Raw genomic sequence first — 17,991 nt, forward strand, 5'->3', positions numbered from 1 at the left:
ATGAATATTTTGCAACATACAATCTACGCGCTCGTTATTTTCAATGATAAGCGCGGAAAGTTTTGCGCGAATGGAATCTCCCAAACTTCGCGATGAAAGAGTCAACGGGGAGGGTTTTATATCCGGTACCGCGAGCCTCCTCGATTTATGGGGTTGGAAAAAACGCTCGAAAGACGCTTTTGTGAGAGTTATCGCGTAGGGGAATGTTAAGCTATATATCTTGGCCGTGTGTCGGATTACACAAACACTGGTCATGATTCTGTACATGTTATATATGGTACTACATGTATAAAAAAGATTCACATATATTTTATATACATATGAATTATATATACACCTATATACATATTACTTTATCGCCCAGCATTCATTTGGGCTGACTATTTACGGACATTACTACTCTGCGCTAAGCTCTTCTTTACCATATCAATGGAAATATGTTGGCCCGAAAGCTTTTTTGTGCAAGCACACTCGCCAAGAACGAGAAAAGGGAATTCGATACTGCGAAAAGAAAGAAAAGTTCTTTCTGAATGGTCTTTTGCTGGAAAGGAAATTAAAATAAGTTGTATTCTGCGAACAAGAAAGAATTTTTAAAATATATCGATTATTTGATATCAGGATATAAAAGACTGCATTTTACAAAAGCAGATTTAATTAAGTAGATTTATTTTTCTGTGTGATGTTATTACAAAAATTATTTTTTTTATTACGAATATTGTGTCCTTTGTCCGACTAATTCCGGATTTTACTACTGTCAGAATTATTTTTGCCCCTATTATGTGATATATTCTATATTTATTTATTTATTATATAATATTTATTTAATTATACTAAAATATCTGATGATGTAAACAATTATTATATCATTTGTTAAATGCTAAAACGTTAAAATTACTAACTCCTTTATATTTATATTTAATTAATCTGGTGTAATGTAAAATATTTAATATTATATTAAATGAATATTTCATGGTACAATAAAATTATTAAAAAGAGGCAATTGATATGTCAGATAATATCAAACAATATCGTGTTATCACGCTTATCACTACACGCATATAGCATTTAGTCCAATTGATATTTATCTTTTTATTCGTATTTAAAGTTAGCTTCGTGCTGAGCTTTTTGGCCGATGACCGGACACCGAAATAAAGCGAAAATAAATTTCGATACTGAATCCAGCAAAGCCCGGTCAGAAATCCAGGCGGCCTTTATTACAGCCGGAGCCTTTACCTGTTGTAAACCCGCTGTTAGAGCGTTGCTCCAACCACAAGGGCGAGTTTATGAGTTCCGGGTCGTTGCATTCGGATGCGGTTAAACTTGGTAGTTCTCCGTAGTCGAGCTTCGCGCCAATTCCCGTGTAAACGACCCTGATCGTTGCTTTCTTCCGCATGTGCGGGCGCGGCAAGAAAAAAAAGATTTCTTTTATCTTAATCTTCAATCTGGCGTGATTATTAGCGCGAAATCAGATTCTGCACGTTTCCCTTCGAGAAGTTTCTTTCCGTTCGTAATTATTTTTTTATCGTGTTTGATCGAAGCGACTGATTGATTAAATTTTTATAGAAACGTGCGAAAAGTAAATTTGATTTTTATAACGCAAATAAATATTATACAGGCATACATAATTGATCTCTAATTGTGTCTATAAAACATAATTTTATATTTCGCTCGTGTAAATATTTCAAAAATGTTAATACATTGAAATTACTATATTGCTTACTTATCAGATCGCAACTGGAATATGCTTCTGTTATTCCACATCAATCAAAGCATATCATGCTAATTAATCATACAACTTCCTACGTAAATTAATTTTTTATTTTGATGAGTCTATGAGTCTATTAGAACATAATTATATCCATCTATTATATCTTGTAAATGGATCTTAATTGATCTATTATCAGATCAATCGGGTTATAAATATATAGTCTTAATAATCTATTTGATTCTTCTGTTATTCTATGTTTTATATCTTTTGTATCAAATTCATTCTCGATAAATAAATAATTAATAAATAAATAAGTAAAATAAAAATACATAAATAAAATATCTTGCATTAATCATTAAGAAAATTGTTAAACTTTTATTTATTCAGTTCTATTATAATATAATTTATTAAATCTTTAGTTAATTGTCGCAATTATTACATTTTGATTCGAATGACAAATTAGCATTGTGGATGAACAATATATAGCTCCGGAAGTAATATATCTCAAATCAGACAAAATAAACGCGCAATTAAAGCGAAACGCCAATTCCTCGCAAAACACGCAGACCGGAAGCAATCATGAGCAGCGGCGAACCAAACTATCCCCCTTGTTCTCTTCATACATCATCGATCAAACTAAACATACTCCTATTTCGTTCCTGCCTTCGACGCCGCCTCCGATACAGTAAAGATGCCCTTCGCACGCGTCTGATAACGGCCGTTAAATCGCGCCGCGACTAAGTGTCTGATCGTGACCGGGAAAGCGCGCGTGAGGGCGAATTTTTCATGCGCCTTCATTTTTATTCTGTCTACATCGCTCTTTAACAATGGATAGCCGCTGCGTGATAGTGTCCGTGAATCTAGACACGAAAGATGCGGCCGATAGAAGCGCGAAGAATATATCCGGGGCGAATTTACATTTTAAGCAACGCCGAGAAATTTCGCTGAAACTTCCTCCAAGAATATTTAACGCGGTTGTACGCGAGGTAACAGTGACTTGAGGCGGTCTGGGTATAAGTTTTAACTTGTTAGATTTTAATCAATTTTTAAAGAATCTTTAAAATAATAGATTTAGATGGTTTTATTAAACCTAGGAAATACATTTTTTTTTACTTGTAATATTTAGAAATATAATTTTTGAGAAAATCGTCAGTATTAATTTTATTTTAACAAAAGCAACTATTTTTAATATAATACAATATTTTACACATTTTTGAAACATGATATATATCTTTTAAGTTTTTTTTTATAACCAAGTTTTTTACAAAAAAAAGTTTTGATCCTTCTTTTGCGGCGTCAAATCTTCATAGTCTGACGTTTTATAAAAATTTTAGACTTTTTTAATAAAAAAGCTGAATTTACAAAAAATCTGCGAGACATTTCCATTTCATTGATTGTTTTTTTCAATATGTTGCATAAAAATATTTACTAAAAGCAGTATACAAGCTGTGATATGTGTTGCGATATTTATACCGTTCGTATGAAGACGAACGTAGATTTTGGAGAAACCGTCTTATTACTCAGCGTTTTCGAGCTCCCAAGAGGAAGGAAGATGTAATCATTCCGGCGGCAGACGCTGAATCTCATAGCAACTGGATTTGAGGCGCTCTAGGGTGTCTTCTTGGCAGACTCGGTGACTTAGAGACACTCGAGAGATATGTAGAATAGCATGTGGGTAGATATAATGCTAACCTCACGTTTCGGTACGTGAGAGATCTCTGCTTAAAAAATATTTGCGATCGAAATAGTAGCGAATAACGGGCGTACATTGTATTCGAATATCATGATATTCTTTTTCACCGAAAAAGATTTTAATTGATTCCATATCGTTGAGGTATAGAATCAATTGAAATCTAATCACTCGCGTCGAACAATTTCGATGACTAAGTTCGACGAAGAAATTGTCAAAAAAACAAGAGAACAAATTCTCTGTCATCTTCTTTCTGTCTTCTCTTTCGGTATATTTTCTTCTAGAGGAGTAATATACATCTCGTACATGGAAAATATGAAAATCTGATCACAATATCTCTCTGTTGAGAGAGGGAGGAGGAGAAGGAATCGTTTATCGGAAACAGCGGCTTAGGTTCACGTGGGATGTAGGCGGATGGTATGACTCGCGTGGGACACATTTAACGAGTGTGTATATGCGTGGGATGTCTTCGCAGAATATTGGAACTTGATATTATGAGATCGTGACCTCTCTTCCACGCTTATTCGTAATTAGATATCGGGGGATCTGTGTCGGAATCAACTGGCTAATTTATTGCTACAAGCGAGAGAAACTTGTATTTCTGAAAAAAATTGTGAATCAAATATTAAAAGAATAGTATATATTTTATTGACATAGATAATAAAATACAATAAATTTTTAATGATTAATAATAACAAATATATTTCCATTTATTTATTTTATTTCTAATTATATGTATAATACATATACTAGATACATATTTATATAAAATTGATATTTTACATCATTACAATTTTTTTCTTTGGAACTTTGAACCTATTTTTTAAAAATACGCAACATGATTTTTTCAAACTTAAAAATTTAGTTTCGATAAATATGAAGGAAAATCGTTAATATGTTATAAATAGTTATAAATTTTGTTTTATACGTGTACTCGAAAGAAAGTCATTAATTAAATCACAAATGGAGATAGCTATAAATGAAATAAATTAATTTCTAATTGTGACACTGATTGTTGATACCATCCAACCATTTGTAATATATTTAATGACTTTCCTTCGTATAATAATGTACAAAAAGTTACTAATTATCGTATATAGCAAGCACATCCATTCATGTCGATAATTAAAACTTTCATGACATCATTTATACGGTTTATTACAAATACTTTAGGATTATAGCGACATTTTATCGTTCCCCTTACGCGAGTAAATCGCTAATCTCGAATGTGAAATCTAATCAAGCGCGAGATGAGTTGTAAATTATTATTACAACGACACTTATAGCGCCGGTCAAAGTAACTTGGAGCGTAACTACGGACATTACAGCGAAAAAGTTATATAGAAAAAAGCGAGATAAAGGGAAAAAGCACGAATGTACGGACGAAATAAGAATCGTACAGACAAGAAGAAAGATCGTAAATTTGCTGCGAAGAGCAGATAGAAGCGACCGACATCGCTTTCCACAAATTCGGAAGTTTGCTCGCGTAATAGTGAGTACGGAAGCTATGCACGAACTATTCCGCGATCAATATAATGCTGCACAATGTGCTCGTATATCTTCGCGAATGTACGCTCTTCTTGCTGCAGAATTGAAGCATCGACTGGAACAATGTCGCGAACGTGATTTCGCGAATTTGTGGATTTTGTAAGAGATAATGGAGCATGTTATTGATTACGTACGTGAGCGTTAGTTTCCAATGATCAAGAATAGTAAATTTATTTTTAATATTTTTATTAACATTTTCATTAATATTTTATTTAATTATTAATATTTTTATGCACTTAATTTGTCTCAAATTGTACGTATATATTTATATACATATTTATAAAAGTTATATTTTACTTTGTCAGGGAAGGCTATTTTGAAAATGATTTATTGCGTAAAAAAAGATACGCGCAACGTGACATTTTACATCGATATTTATAACTTTTTGAAATGATATATTTGTGTATGATTTATAGTTGGCGATATTCTAAATAAAACTTTTTTATCTCTTCTTGCACATGAAGAAATAACTGTGTCTCTGAACTCTCCAAGATCTGTGACACGTAAATAACTTTTCAATAACTTTTCTCGATTTCAGAGGTGAAACTGGAACTCGAGGACCTGATGTCCGACATCAAGAAAACTGCTAACAAAGTGAGAGCTAAATTAAAGGGTAAGTTATCAATTCGTATGATATGATGACACTTTAAATCGAACGTGTCTATTACTGCGAACGTTGTTTTTTGCGTTTAGTGATAGAGCAGAACATCGAGCAGGAAGAGCACACGAACAAATCGTCGGCGGATCTGAGGATACGCAAGACCCAACACTCGACGTTGTCCAGGAAGTTCGTCGAGGTGATGACGGAGTACAATCGGACACAGACCGATTACAGGGAACGGTGTAAGGGGAGAATACAACGACAGCTCGAGATCAGTGAGTATACGTCTATGTGTGTGTATATATCACGATTGGCCGCATTCAGAATGCTTGTTCGAGCAGAACAGCCCTTTCCAATATATCGTCACATCCGAGTCTATCCCATCCTCTCGGAATACATACTCATCAACCTAATGTTCGTATTCCTTTCTATTTGAGAAGAATTGAAACAATGCATTACTGCCAATTGTTTTGTTGCTCGTGAATTTTAATAATCACGGCGATGAGATAAAAAAAAATATCTAAAACGTCTTTCAATATCTATGATTGAAAAATTTTCTTTTATATAATCTTGCTAAATTGTTGCTTAATTTTATGATATTATGTTGCAAATACTCGTACATAAAAAAAAGGACATTCTTGTTTTGAAAATATATTTAGTTTTAACATGGAAATCTTGAAATGAGATTATATTGCTTTAATTAAAGAAAAATATAATTGATTAAATAATTGCTTACTTGAATAAAGCCATTTTATATAGTTCAATCAAGAAAAATATATTCTTATGATTTAAAATTTAATTTTCTTGAATGGAAAAGAAACAATGTTAGATAGAAAATAACATTTTTAAATCAAAGATTATAATTTTCTTAAAGTAGAATTAAATAATTATATATTCTTGAGATGACAATTACAATATTAAAATAAGACTATAATATTATTGAAATTTAAAATTATTAAATTCTTCTAAGAAGATTATAAATTGTTGCGTATATACGAAACAATGAACGCGTTAGTTTAAGTATATAAGTTTTGATTTGACACTTATTTTTTTCTGTGTAGTATAGAGATTTACTACTTTATCATATTTATGATTTCCTTTGCTTTGTAACGCTATAATGTAAGCATCATAATCGTGATAATAAGTTTACATTGCAAATAATAATAATTGCGACGTGGAGATAGATCAATGTTTCTACAGTAGTGTCGATATTTACGATCGGAGCAATCGTACGTACTTTGCCCGGTGAATGAATGGTAATGTCGCGCGCGGCATGTAGCTCGATAACAAATTGATTGCATCTGCATTTGCGATTGATTGCGTCTGTTTGCGAAGAAACGAAGAAATCTTTCTGTTTCCAGCGGGGAGAACGACCACCAACGAGGAGCTCGAGGAAATGTTGGAGCAAGGAAATCCAGCCGTCTTCACGCAAGGGGTACATTCTTAAAACGATCTTTCTCTCGCGTGCACTTGTAACTTCTGTCGAGGAGCTCCAAGTAGCTTAATAACTGTCCATTGCCTTCCCCCTATCCCCTGCCCCTCCAATTAATCTTATCGCTTGTCGCAGATCATCATGGAAACGCAACAAGCAAAACAGACTCTTGCGGACATCGAGGCGCGTCACGCTGACATCATTAAACTCGAAAACTCCATCAGGGAGTTACACGACATGTTCATGGACATGGCTATGTTGGTGGAGAGTCAGGTAAGGTCGAACAGCTTTATGCAAATTTTGTTCCGGCAACCGTTTGCCCATTTAAATAAACAATAATTACATCAGCCTCCCTTTTCCGGATTACAAGAGTTCTCTCTTCGTGAAATTTAACTAAATTAATATTGTACGCGAAAGAGATTCTTTTAGCGTGTTTTATAGTGTTTATTTTATTAGTTTGATATAAAATTTCCATAACAATATTTTTATTATTTATTTTCAATATATTACGAGAATATTATAACAGTAATTAAACGCGCATCGCTGGTAGAATCGGATCAATTCGCATTAGATTACAAACGGGTTATATATATAACAAATATGAATATAATGTTTCCGGCAGTTCACAAATAAATTGATAACTATAATGTTTGTAGCTAATCTTAGATCGAATTAATTAATATGTGTATTTGAAAAGGAAATTAATAATGAAATATTTAATTTTCTGAAATTTTTAAACAAGTGAATTAAATCAATAACATTTCATTTTTATTTCTTATAATAAAATAAATCTGCTCAAAATACTGCTTGCAAATATAATTTTTAATAGTTACATTTTATTTGCAGTTTTCATTAATTTCAAGCGTAATAAATATAACTTTATTTATACTTTAATCTACAATTTAGAGAAAAAAGAGCGCTTTCAAATTTAATTTTAAATCATAAAAGTAAAAAATGACTGAAAAAGTTTATCCGATTGCTCTGTCAAATACACATTTTAATTTATTCCTGTACCCAAAGTATCGATTTGAGATGCTTTATTGCGAGATGCTTGAGCGGCATCGTTCCTTGCGATTGGCTGATGTAATCGGTCACGTTTAAATTATTCACGTTGCTAGTTTAACGTTGACATGATAATTTAGAGAGTACCTCTCTCTCTTTCGATTAAATTATTTTTCGTATAAAATTGCCCGCGATTATTCTTATGCAGTGATGATCGATAAGCAATTAGGAGCGTAGCGCGACGCAGTGTAACATTTTTCTTCTCTTCAGCATAATTCCTTGGCGAACCGCATAATTTGGCGGGTTTACTATCTGTTAATCAAAGGGAGATTTTTCCAACGTACTAAAATCTCAAAAACTCGTTCTTGAAAAATATAATTATATCTATTTATATCTATTTATAATTATTACAACATTAATTGATAGCCATGTATTTTTCTCTCCAATATGAAAACTGTTTTTAAGTATTTTTATTTCTTCATGAGAAATTTGAGATTTTAGTCCGTCGCTTTTTTTCCTTTGCATGATGATAATAGTTATAATAATAATATTAACAATAATAATATTTTATTAATCTTATTACATTATGGTATCTGAGTCCAACGATCTTTTTCATACAATGAGGCATAGCAATTACCATAATATTTAACTCTATAATTTACAATTATTAATTAAGCTTGCTGTTTATTATTTAAATTAAAATCATCAATTAAAATGATCGAATTATGTAACTTTCGATTATTATTACTTACGAAATTTATAGTGATTGCAGAAGATATTGTAATTTTTTTTTTATAAATGTATACAAGTGGTATCAACGTTGTTAATAGTTTCGACTCCGACGGTAATTGCTTGCCTCGTTTATCGATGCCGGTGTGAGAGCTGATGCATGACAATAAAAAAAGCAGCGAACAGTTTAATCACTGGCCTTGCCTTTTACTCCTGAAAACTAACAGTCTCTCTCTCTTATGCTCTTTGTGTTACGCTGTGTGGATTCGCGCCGCGCCTCCTATCAACAATTAGGGCGAGATGATAGATCGCATAGAGTACCACGTGGAACATGCGGTGGACTACGTGCAGACGGCCACGCAGGACACCAAAAAAGCACTCAAGTATCAAAGCAAAGCCCGACGGGTGAGTCCTCCCCAGATATCACGCGCCGAAACCGTTGGCATTTCGTTCGCGTCTAATTGGTCACTCTTTTTTTTTTCTTCTCCCCCTCTTCTCGTGCCCTCCCCGCTCGATCCGTCGTCCCTTAAATCCCATTTTGACTTTCATCATGTCCCCATCGCCGCCCTTTCTTTACCCCAAGCCCGCTCTATTTATTTGCTACATTTAATTAATTACGCTTCTGTTGATACGTATCTTGCTACAATCTGGTATTAATCGGTGTACATCCCTTCTCGCAACTACATTCGCCTTTTCCCTCCTGTTTTTACGACGCGTAAATAATTAACAACGATGCTTTGTGGGCTCTTTCTGTTTATTTGTATGTCATTGGTATTCGTATTTCGCGGTCAATAAATAATGATATATATATATATAAATGTATATATCTTTACATATATTATATTATATACGTACACTGTATACACTATATATTATATACTATTATACACGTACTGTTTATATGTGCGTTCTCTCTCTATTTATACATATATATATATTCGCTCTCTGTCCTCTGCCGAAACATGGGTGTGCTAATTGTGTGCCTCTGTCCATCAACTGTTCTGTTTACTACTACTACTACTACTTATACTACTTATACTACTAACCTTGTGTATTAATCTCTATGCTGTCGATACTAATTCGAATCGTATATGATTGTGTATCAATGTGAAAACACGACGCCGGGGGTCCGGTATTCTCTTGCCGCGGGGGACGCTGCTTCTATCTCTCTACTTGCCCATTATATGTACATAAATGTGTAACCCTGGGTGCATCCGTTCCCGAGGTTGTTGTTCCCCCGGGTGATCTGGTCCCACCTCGAGATCATCCCTTCCGGTCTTCGTCCCCAATCCCCTTTTCCCGTTTCCCACGTGTCGGTACGGTAGGGCGAAATGGTGGACTGCATTGAGTACTGCGTGAATCAGACCGGCGACCACGTGGGCCAGGCTCGGGGCGAGCTGATCAAAGCCGAAGAGTATCAAAGCAAAGCTCGTAAGGTAAAGAACATCAGACACATCAGACACACAGGCGGCCGAACTCGTGCCGAAACTCGGGACGAAAATCTGCTCTTTATGATAGCGCATAATCAGATGATCGCTAACGAAAATTCATGTAAAGAGAGAACGGAGCAGATTTTCACGAATTTCGGATCGACTCGGCCGACATGAACGCTGCTAATTCGCAATCGCGTTCAGAAAGTAATTTATTGACTTGGAAAAAATTAAATTTTTTTTCTATTCGCTAGCATCGCGAATTTGACGTTTCATCGAGACAATTTCCTCAGAATCCATTCCCCGAGAAGAATGAATTTCTTCCTGCGCGAGTTGATTCGGAGGATTTTACGTCTCTAAAGTACGGTTCTCGCGATAAGGAACCGCTTCTCTGATGGCGGCGTTCATCAAAAAAACGACATCGCCGAATGACTAAAGCCAGGCAGGAGCAAGAAGGAATAAGTGCCTATTTAACGGAGAGAAAGGGAAAGAGAGAGAGAGAGAGAAAGAGAAATTCATTTCAAGTTTTATCAAGCGCGACAGCAAACTTCCAAACATTATCGCGGGGGTGACATTCTTCCTCTCGCATTGTTATCGTTTTCTCCGCACTGCGTGGTCTTCGCGTAGACTTTTGACCTCTCTCTCGCCATTGTGCCTCTCTTCCGAGCTAACATTTTCACTTGGATGCGTTTCAATTGGAACTCACTTTCCCGAAGAATAAGTGTTAAAAATAGTAAAGCTCCAGGAATGTCCATGTTCAAGAAAATATAGATGTTTGCACATCTAAGGAACGAAAGTTTCTAAAAGTTTTTTTTTTATCTTAAATTGTAATTTGCAAAGAACAATTGGATAGCGGATTTTAAATATATTAACGTAATTTGCTCGGAATATATTAAATTTTAAATGCTCGCCTTAAGATAAATCGAATTGCTAAAATTCCTTCTTGCTCCTCCCTTCGTCTCTGGTACTACCTGCGATCAGACACCTCGTATCGAGTGGGATCCGATCCTTGTTTCTTGTGATTGACCTGTAATCTTGTGTCTAGTACAATGTACAATCGCACTGGTGCTAATCATGTTACTGTCTAGTCGCGTGTGATACAAGCATAAACGATGTATCTCGCGATCGATGTCCATCGTGGGATTGTGGTAAAAGAGATGAGGCGTAGTCGATGTCGAGAGTAGTGTAGACTCATAGTGCAGCGTTAGAAGAATGCGCTGTGTTTCTTAGATTGCACAGAATACGATGTAATGAAGTATAAAGGTAGCGGACCAACGAGTTTTTGTGGTTAGAACAAAGCGGTTTGGTGTTTGTGATTAATCAGTTTGTGAACGCACCCGCATTATTAGAGGTATGAGGAATGTGCTTGATTGTGTTTAACAGCAAATTCACCTCCTCTCCCCAAAAAAAGTGGTCGTTCATAATACTTGCAGAAGTAACGATTGTTTTTAACGCGACTCTGTTTTCTGCATCTCGCGAGTAATTCGATGAAAAAAAATTTATTGAAATATTTATTTCTTCTAATTCTATAAAGACAGTAACAGAGGATATCTTTTTATAAAATCGCATTAATTTTCCTTTTTATTTATAAATATTGAAGAATATTTTGTCTCTTTTTGAATATTTCTGAGAAAACGATATATATTAGATATTATGATAGATATTTGATATTGTATACAGATTCTGATCAAATTCGTCTCTGTTTGTCTTTAAATATTAATCAAATTTTTGCGAATTTTTTTCTCATCGAATTTGCTCGCGCAAAAACTTTTGATTTTATATCTTGATTAGATTATTATCGAGTGCGATTTGTCTCTGATCTCTTATTCTTTATTTATTCTTTGTAAGTAATTGCAATTTTCTTTTCGTTCAACATTTTAATCTTTTATTTACAAGTTAATATTTGTTAAACAATCAACGAGAGATATGAGTACGTTTGCTATTTTTCACGAAAAAAATTGCGGGCATATCGAGAAAAGTTGAGATAAAATGTTTGCTTTCTCCCTTTTTGAACGCGATTCGTCGATTAAAAATGCATCACTTATAACGCGGCAATACAAGTCAGCATGAGCAAATATGTTAAGCCTATATTTGTTTCTCACCCACGCTTCCTTTTTTTCCCGCGAGCTTTGAGGTTTTTCATTTCCGATTCACCGCACTCGCGTATAGTTTCTTCTCTTATGCTACTCTTTATCGTTGAAAATAGTTTTTCTCGTTCTCTTTTTCTCTTTTTTTACTTTTCCGATTTTTCTCGTAAATACGTGTACCTTTGTCACCTTTTCTGACAATTTTCTCACGAAGCACGTCGCACAACATTACCTCGCAATAGACTCTTTTTTCTCTCTCTTTGATTCCTTCGATTCTTCGTTGCAACGAAGCGCGCATACGCGTACCTTACACGTAGCCCTCTCTGCTTTTCTGTCCACAGAAAATGATCTTCATCATAATCTGCGTCCTAATAGCGGCGGTCATACTAGTCGCCATAATAGTAGGGTGCCTTCCGAGAAACTAAACGGCCAAGGGGGGTGTTTTTAGGGAGAAGTAAGGGACGGGGGGGCGAACGCAGGGCGTTTAAAAATTTCGAGGGAGAAGGTAGAGAAAGAAAGGGGAAAAGAGTTCAACGCGGTAGCAAATATGTCATAATAATAATAATAATAATAATAATAATAATAATAATAATAATATTAATAATAGTATAATGACATAATAATAATAATAATAATGATGATATGTAACAATAATGAAATGCAGAAACTTAGTCGCAATCAGCCCGGGAGAAACGCATGAGATTGAATGTGCAGTGTGATCAGGTGGAGATGTGGAATAATTACTGGTGGCGGTCGCCTGTGTGAGAGTTCTGAACGTAAAAGTCGCACGTGTACTAAAGTTGAGAAAAATATAAAAAGAGAAGTGATGCACACAAATGTAATAAAACGGGTGTCCCGGGCGTCGATCCTAATAACATACACATACGCACACATACACACACACTCATATACATACACACGCGCGTCTCTCCGTAAATCTTACGCTGATAATCCTCCGACTAATCTCCGTAACGAACGACTAATTAACGTATTAACTCGCATTTATCGCATCCGCTCGTTCCGTTAACAGTAAGTACACTTCATTACACCGCTCGACATTTCCTCCAGTCATTTTAGGGGTGTCTTGAAATATCTCGTCGATCGCACCATCTCGATTTCGCCGATAATCGCGCTTTCGATTCTCACCTTGTCGGATTTACTTGCTATCGATAACCCGTGTTTGCGATTAATCTCAGAAAATTAAGTAAGACGCGGAAACACCCCGGTTTCTGGAGGAAATTCGAGGCCAGCCATATATCGTCCGAAATCATTTATCATTTTATGTCGATCCGACACGCATTTATCATTTTTAATAAAGGATTGCAAAATTTTTGATTCGACACTTTGAGATGTATGACGTCATCTCGCTGTAATTTAATATCTTTCATATTTTTCTTTCATACGATATATTATTTCAATTATGTTATATAATATTATAATTCTCACAATTATGTTATATATGACGGTCTTTCAGATTCATTGCGTTTGATTTTATTCATAGATTCTAGGAATAATCTGAAGTAGAACTTTGTTCGACGAAAATGTTGATACATCTAGTCCTTCATTTAATTTGAAGAGGATTGCTTTAGCATAATTCAAGCGTAATAGTAAATATGTTTGTAGACACTTTAATTAAGTTTCTCTAATTATACGCTCGAAGTGTCGGAACTATTATTCTCCATCTTCATTCGAAACTGTCGCAATTTCAATTCAATCAGAACCATCAAGCAGAACCATCGGTTCGTTTCTTCTTTTGTTTTTTTTTTCCAAACGATCATGGAATTATTTTATTTTGCAGAAATTGTTCCTGATATTGATCTGCGTGACGATAGCGGTCATCATTCTGGTTATCATTTTGGCAGCTAGTTTAAGTTAATTTAAGTGCACGAGACAATGACGAGAAAAAAGGAATTAACACATTCGCAGATTAAGTTTAAGTAGAAAGAAAAGAAAGATAAAGAACAAATATTTCGGACAGATACTTTTGAGACGAAAATATCTGTCATCTCTCGCTCTTGCCTGGTCCCTCCCCTCTTTTAAAGGGAACGACGAGACAGGATCGTAATAACGGAAATAGCATCGATCTTGAACCCGCTTTTCGTGGATATTCAAATAACGATACATTTCGCGGGTTTCGATGGGTTTCGCGAGACATACATCTCGTTACGTTTATTTATTATCGATTCTTAAATAATAAAATTCGTGCGTTTGTATGTTTATTTATTGTCACTTGTAATATATCGTCGATTACGATCACGCATGTCGATACTAAACAGATTATCGATCACATACTGAGTAAGACGAGTAATTAGAATCCATTCTACGGATGTCGCAAATTTCCGGAAAACGTTTCACAGATATCGTAACATTAATAGAAGCCAGGAACGATGAGGAGGAACTAAATTTCGACTGTAAAAATTCAAAAAGTAATCGCTTCGATACATCGGAAAGTACACGATATAATATATCGCACAAATTTTTTTTTTAAAAAGGGCAGTATATTTTTTCTTTGCCGAAAAAAAACCGATGCAAAGGTAAAGCGATAATTTCTAACATTTTCGAAATGCTCGCGAGGGAAAGGTACATTAGGCACTCTCTTTTTAAAATATTATCGCGCAACGTAACTTGCGTTAAGTCTTAGAAACACGGAGTAAAAAAAAACACCGAGAGAGACAAGGAGATTGTCGAGGGGATCGGTGTTTTCTTTCCTGGGTGATTTGATCGATAATGCTATCGTCGATAACTTTCCTTTGTATTCAGAGCGCACCTCTATCGCACTGCCTTTTGTTATTTTTTTCCATATTATTTTTGCCACTTCATCGTTCTTAGGTAAAGTTCCGACACGAGTGCACAATAAAGACAACAGCCGCGCGATCGGGAATCATACACGATACGTGAAATCGGGGACGCACGTCCTTTTCCAAAAGTAGGCCTTTGGGCAAAGTTCGCCGCCGATTTAACGGAAAGATTCTCAATTACTCGAAATGCGGCGATAGCAAATTACTTCATCTTCCTTTTTACAATTATAAAATATTGAGAATTAATCTCGACCATTATCGTTGGTGAGAAAATTATCAGCAATATACTCAAGATGTAATTCGACTTTTATATGTTTATATGTTTGCGTGATTAATTTTATCTAAAATTCTATTTTTCAATTTTTCTTTAAAATAAAAAATTATGACGACAATCGTGTGAATTTTCAAGAAGATTGCTATCTACATATGATTATAATATTACCATGAAAATTTATTACAATAAAAAGAGAGTTAAAAATAATAATGTATCATTTGTTTATTAAATTTATCTATTAAATTCCTTTCTAAATTTTAGATTTACGTCGAAATCACTCGACATTTGACTAAAAGAATACAGCTTAAAGTTTGCGCGCGTCTCGATCGTCATCTCGATTTCGCGTTATCAATCCTTGCTCTTGATGAAAATCGCTATTTGTTATCACCGCCTTGATTCCATCTCACTGGAATCGACTGAATCGGCGACGTAACAGAGCTCGCTTCCGGATTTGTCGTCCCACAGAATTGATAGATCGTTTCTGCGCGAAATGCGACAGAGACGGTCGCCACCATCCCTCGTGCCGAGTACTCTAGTCCTCTCTTACAAAAGAAAGAGAGAGAGAGAAAGAGGGGGAGTTCCGTTCTCTCTATCGAAACGCTAATCCACGCGACGACGACGACGACGACGTATATCTCACGTGGTACACACGCTCCGATGAACAAATATCGATCGCCCGAACTCGAGTAATCACCGTCGTCGCAATGCAGACCGCACAACACAGATGCGGCGCGCGCATTGTACATATAAATAATTGCAATTTGTATAGATCAGATAATAATAGTAATAATAATAGGAATAAGAATAATAATAATGAGGAAGAAAGAAAGAATAACAATATTAATCGTTAATGCCGATAGCGTAGTAGGAATTTTCTTCTCTCTTCGGGTGTATTCAGCGTAAAAAAAGAGGAGTAAAAATCTTAGATAGGAGACGGCGATATCGTTCGCGACCAGCCGCCTTTTTTTCTTTATCGTCTTTACTATACTTGCCGCCTCGCAAAGAAAGGAAAAAATGGAGAAATAATAATTGTCTTCTGTAAATAATGAAAAATGCGCGAGTGGAATAAAGCGTAACAATAATTAGCGCTGATTGTTCGAATTTGCGAGCTCGGCTTACGAAATGATGATGGAGTCGCGAGGATAATGGAAGAGATGGTGATAGGATTTTCGCGGCGCATTCTGTACAAACGGAGAACAAGAACGACAGGCGAGCGTTCGATCGTTCGCAAGATTCGATTCACGGTAGATTCACCAAACGTAAATTGATTTGACGGAATACTACGCTCGCTGCGGAAAAAGAGAAAGAGGATAGGAATGTGAACCTAATTGAGAATGCACCGCTGAAATTGCACTGAGGAAAGAAGGCAGCTCCGAGGGAAGCGGACGCTAATGGCGAGAGTTAACAAAGGTCTGTATCTCCGCTTTTTTCCGATTGATGCGAATCTCTTTAATCATTTTCGACATCCATTTTTTATTTCGTTCCATTACAAATATAAAAGATGCACAAGATTAATTAGTTATATGTCGAAATGCTTTGATTTTCTTCTGAAAACGATTGCGCTAACATCTAGTATATCTAATATTAATTGATTTTATTTCTTTCCATGCTTCTTCATCATCTCTGAATTTTTCAACTATATTGGAAATAGAAATTGGGACAATTTTTCCCTAACGAAGATTCAATTTGTGCGTTGTTTTTTTCACAATAAATTAATATTCTTTCAGAGTCTGTTTGTAGTTTAATAAAAAATAATATTCTTTAAAATTTTTCGATTTAATTCGTAAAAAATTCGTAAAATCTCTTGGAGATTATTAAAGAAGAATTTATTTGAGAATTAAAGAATCTGTAGATAATAAGATACATCATCCTGCATACTAAAGATAAAATTATGAAAGTTACGAATATATGACATAATTATTTGTTTAATCAGAATTATATTACATGATTGCGACTGTTGATATAATTCAAATTTAAAATTGATGGTGAGAGACAGTTTCTCGCTATTCAGACGCAATTTCTGTCGGATAAATCACACGCTCATAATTTTTTACAGGCTATCGCAACGTGCGTCATCCACGCCGGTCATGAGCAAGATGCAATTTCTTTCAGGTGTTCTACGATAGATCGATAAGCGAACAATTGTAATGTGTAGCATAATAATAATAATAATGGACAGAGGTATCGAGCACACGAGCGAGGTATTGAGTTTGAAAAAGAGATAGAGAGAGAGAGAAAGAGCGAGAGTGAGAGAGAATGATATGCATAGATAGATTTAAGGGAAAGCGTCGAGAGAGAAAACCTTGTAATCGATTATATTAAACTTTTACCTGTTAACGCCGAGTGCAGAAGAAGATCATGATCATGATTTGTCTCGCCGTGTTGGGCGTTGTCGTCGCTACCACCATCGGCGGATACTTCGGACTGTGAACGCCAAAATCAGGTACGTGCCAACGCATAACATCGTGCGACATTTGACATTTTATCTCGTATCAGAAATGTTCAGACGATGATAAGAGCATATATCGCTCTTTATTAACGTCGCGGTTCGACAACGTAGCTATGATTATAATTTGATTGGTTCACTGCTACGTGCCGAAATAATAACATATGTGTTTCTCATGAAAATAAGAGATGATATTAGATTGAAGAATTAGATATATTTTACTGTAGCTAGGTTCCAATAATGCTG

At 35.2% G+C, this 17,991-nt stretch overlaps 1 protein-coding gene across 6 annotated transcripts in view; it reads left to right on the forward strand.

Moving 5' to 3' along the window:
* Nucleotides 1-17,991, forward strand: part of Syx1a (syntaxin 1A) — a 79,622-nt gene that overhangs the window by 52,597 nt on the left and 9,034 nt on the right. The window contains exons 4-10 of one of the 6 annotated variants that reach the window (XM_083100735.1): nucleotides 5,485-5,559; nucleotides 5,640-5,822; nucleotides 6,909-6,982; nucleotides 7,115-7,252; nucleotides 10,036-10,146; nucleotides 14,026-16,709; nucleotides 17,356-17,742. In XM_083100735.1, the coding sequence (XP_082956861.1) occupies nucleotides 5,485-5,559; nucleotides 5,640-5,822; nucleotides 6,909-6,982; nucleotides 7,115-7,252; nucleotides 10,036-10,146; nucleotides 14,026-14,103 (659 nt within the window). In that variant the 3' untranslated portion in view covers nucleotides 14,104-16,709; nucleotides 17,356-17,742. The other 5 variants (XM_083100734.1, XM_083100733.1, XM_083100732.1 and 2 more) reach the window with 5 other exon arrangements.

Source organism: Camponotus vicinus, unplaced genomic scaffold (genome assembly GCF_025532165.1).
Source record: "Camponotus vicinus isolate PSW18456_S1 unplaced genomic scaffold, iyCamVici1.0 SCAF_5, whole genome shotgun sequence".
In the NCBI taxonomy this organism is placed as follows: domain Eukaryota; kingdom Metazoa; phylum Arthropoda; class Insecta; order Hymenoptera; family Formicidae; genus Camponotus; species Camponotus vicinus.